This window comes from Calidris pugnax, unplaced genomic scaffold (genome assembly GCF_001431845.1).
Source record: "Calidris pugnax isolate Ruff unplaced genomic scaffold, ASM143184v1 scaffold435, whole genome shotgun sequence".
In the NCBI taxonomy this organism is placed as follows: Eukaryota; Metazoa; Chordata; class Aves; order Charadriiformes; family Scolopacidae; genus Calidris; species Calidris pugnax.
The window spans coordinates 383,103-386,826 of record NW_015091240.1 but is presented as its reverse complement, the minus strand read 5'-3'; the positions used below and the strand labels follow the sequence as shown (position 1 = coordinate 386,826).

The 3,724-nt window shown below is 56.3% G+C and overlaps 1 protein-coding gene and 1 non-coding gene across 2 annotated transcripts in view; one reads left to right on the top strand and one right to left on the bottom strand.

Moving 5' to 3' along the window:
- Positions 1-3,127: 3,127 nt before the first annotated feature.
- Positions 3,128-3,200, bottom strand: TRNAK-CUU. The gene has a single exon. It is a non-coding gene; the product is annotated as a tRNA-Lys (tRNA).
- Positions 3,201-3,397: 197 nt separating this feature from the next.
- The window catches only part of PSMA3 (proteasome subunit alpha 3), a 21,957-nt gene continuing 21,630 nt past the window's right edge, over positions 3,398-3,724 (top strand). Inside the window, exon 1 of the mRNA XM_014959986.1 lies at positions 3,398-3,472. Coding sequence (XP_014815472.1) covers positions 3,452-3,472 — 21 coding nt within the window. The 5' untranslated portion in view covers positions 3,398-3,451. The remainder of the gene's footprint in view (positions 3,473-3,724) is intronic.

The window sequence follows — 3,724 nt, the reverse complement described above, 5'->3', positions numbered from 1 at the left end:
AGTTTTCGCCTCCCCCCCCCAGGAAGTGCACCTTCGACATGTTCAGTTTCCTGGCCTCCCAGCACCACACCCTACGCCAGGGCCCCCCCGCCGTGATGAAGAGGAGGATGAGGGGCAGCTCAAACCCACCCATGGGTGTTCTATCACACCATGGTGATCTGTCACCCCAACTGCTGACCTCTGGCACGGCAGAGGGAAACGTGAGCCGACACCATGGCCCTGAGCTCACAGGGTGACCTTTGACCAGACACGCTGACTCCTGACCCCACACAGTCACCTCTGACCCCACACGCTGACCCCTGACCCAAAAGGTGACCTTTGACCCCACCTGGTGACCTCAAAACTGCCATGGTGACCTTTCACCCCACACGGTCACCTCTGAGCCAAAGGGTCACCCCTGACACCACACGGGGACCCCTCACCCCCATACTGTCACCTTTGACCCCCTACGGTGACCCTGGAACTCCCATGGTCACCTCTGACCCCTCACAGAATCACACAATCCCATGGGGTTGGAAGGAACCTCCAGAGATCATCTCCTCCAACCGCCCCACCAAAGCAGGTCCATCTAGAGCACGTTGCACAGGTGGCTTTTGCATGTCTCCAGAGCAGGCGACTCCACCACCTCCCTGGGCAGCCAATTCCAGTGCTCTGCCACCCTCACAGCAACACGTGACCCCACACGCTGACACCTGACCCTACACAGGTGGCCTTTGACCCTAAATGGTGACCTCTCACCTTACATGGTGACCTCTCACCTCCACACACTGACCCCTGGACCCAAATGGTACACTTTGGCCCTCTACATGCTGATCTTTGACATTACATGGTGACTTTTTGATCCTTAACACCGTGACCTTTGACACCACATGGTGAGTTCTGACCCCGACGCGGTGACCTCTGACACAACACGTGGTGACTGTTAAACCCTCATGGTGACCTTTGACCCCCTACGTGGTGACCTGTGAACTTCCATGTGGCCCTTTGTCCCTGCACGCTGAGCTGTGAGCCAGGCGGTGACGCCAGACCTTGCACGGTGACCTGTGAGCCAAAGGGTGACCCCTGACAGCACACGGTGTCATGTGTCGGTACATGTGTGTGTCGTGTGTCGGTGTGTGTGCCATGTGTAGGTGTATGTGTCATGTGTCGGGCACGTGCACACCCAGCCTGCGAAACCTAGAGCTTAAAAATGCTTTTGTCTACTGCCAGGTATTTCGCTGTCTCTGCTGCCATCTGGTGCCCAGTGTTAGTAATTACAAGCGCCCTGGTGGTCATTTACTTCACCGAGTGGTGGTATCCTCTTCTTCATCAGCTGCACCCCACCGTGTGCGCTGGCCTCCTTGGCAGCCTGCACTGTCAGCCCAGCAGATGTACTTTCCAAACCTTGTTCTCTTAGTCTTATTGAGACATTTCTCTCTTCTGGTTCCCCCTGTTGAAGGACACGTTCCAGGCTGTTTCTCATCACTTGGATAATACTCTAGGAGCAAGGACATTTCAACGGACAAGGACATCTGTGAGGATTAGGTAGATACAATTTGTTAGATATTTGCCATCACTAAAGCTGCTTTGCTAGTACTGTCACACTAAGACTGATATAGCAATTAACTGAAGAAAAACTTAGTTCGTTTCCCACATTCTGGAACTGGGGAGACAGATGCCTCAGTTGCATCACTACAATATGAAGGTGCTGCCCTCCAGCCGCTCCTGCAAGCTGCAGCTGACAAATGTCTCTGGGACAACCCTCTTTATTGAGAGGATTTTTGGGGTGCAACGAGGCAACTCAGACATCTTCCTGAGCAGCCAGAGTACAGAGGCCATCTTTGCCCCAAGCACGACATGGACAGAGAGCTGTGCTGTGGCAGAGGTGAAGTTCTTCAGGCACATGGCCCGGCAGGCCCTTCATGACACTTTCCACCTCAAATGCTCAGATCTGCACCTGCATCCTGGTGGGCACAAGCTTTTCCAACTATACCTTGAAGACAGTTGTGATGCACCTCCTGAACACCACACCCCTGTCAGCTTGTAGTGGGAGTTGCTGCTGCACCTTTCCTCCACAGGAAAAGCACGCTCTGGGGAGTGGGAGCTGATGCAGCTGAAGAGGCCATTGCAAGGTCTCTCTTCCCTCCAGGCAGTCCACAGCTGCTCCTAGTTTAGTTGATACCTGAAGCAGACTTCAGTATTCTATAAATGGTTAAATTGTAGGGAATGTTCTCTTAGAGAAGAAATATAGCTATTTTAGTTAAATGTAGCTATTTAGCTATTTGAGCTATTTTGAAACCATCCCAAATGGTTTCAAGGACTTAGTAAAACAAGAAAGGATGTCTGTGGCCTTGAGAAGATGGTGACCTAAGACAGGGATGAAATAAATATGAACACTGTCTGACAAACAGGTAGTAGGGTGAGAAGATGGTGACCTAAGACAGGGATGAAATAAATATGAACACTGTCTGACAAACAGGTAGCAGGGGAGAGATCACTAGTTTTAATGAGCAATTAAGCACTTAGGATGTTTTTGCCAGCATGAAAAGTGAGCCAAAGGATACATGGAGAAGATGAAGATTGAGGAAGGAACGACCCTCACTCAAAATGAGGACCACCAGAGGGCACGACTATGCATAGAGACTCATCGAACCATTCAGGTTGGAAAAGACCCTCGGGATCATCGAGTCCAATTATCAACCCCTCTCTACAAAGGTCTCCCCCACACCCACATCTCAACGACTCTTCAACACATTCAGGGTGACTCAACCCCCTCCCTGGGCAGCCTATTCCAGGGTCTGGCCACTCTTTCTGGGAAGAATTGTTTCCTAACGGCCCCTCTAAACCCACCCTGTTGCAGCTCGAAGCCATTCCCTCTCGTTCTCTGGCTTTGGGATGTGCCCAGCAGAGGAGCGGTGTCCCGTCACCCGCCCCCGCAGTAACGCCCGCTCTCCGGACGCACACGGCGCCTCGGGCGGCGCTCTGCGGGCACACGGGGCAGCGGCAAAGCTGAGGTACCTTCCGTCCCCGCACCCACAGCGGTTATAAAAATGCGGCCTTTCTCCCGCACCGTCACGCGGGGTGTTCCCTGCGCGGGCGCGGTGGGAACGTCGGGAGCGGACGGTTCCGCGTTCAAAAAAAATAACCACGCCCAACGTGGGGCTCGAACCCACGACCCTGGGATTAAGAGTCCCATGCTCTACCGACTGAGCTAGCCGGGCACGCCTCGCGCTGTTTCCCTCCTTTCTATTTAACGTAGGGCGAGCCGACTCCGCAGCGCTGCTGCCGGCCCCGCCCTTTCCTCCTCGTGACCCGCTGGGCACTGCGCCCCGCTCTTGGCCGCCGCCGATTGGCCGGTCTGCGAGCCAATGGGAGTGTGTGTTGTTGAGCTGTGCGGAGCGCGAGTGAGGCCGGAGCGGGAGGGGGAGCGGGAGGGGGGCGCCGTCCGTCTCCGTGCGATCGCGCCGCTGCCATGAGTTCCATCGGCACTGGGGTGAGTGAGTGTCGCCCGTTCGCCCGCGGGGCCCCGGCGGCAGCACCGGCAGCCCGGCCCAGCCGTTCACTTTGTGCCAGCGGCGAGCCGGGGGGGAGGAGGAGGATGGGGCGAGCGGCTGCCCCTCTCCCCGCGGGGAGCCGGCGCGGCGCGGGCGGCCTGTGGGCTCGGTGGCCTCGCCGCGGCAGGGATCGGCCCGGAGCCGCTGCTGAGTCACTGCGGCCCGCTAGGCCTGGGGCGGGGGCGCCGGGG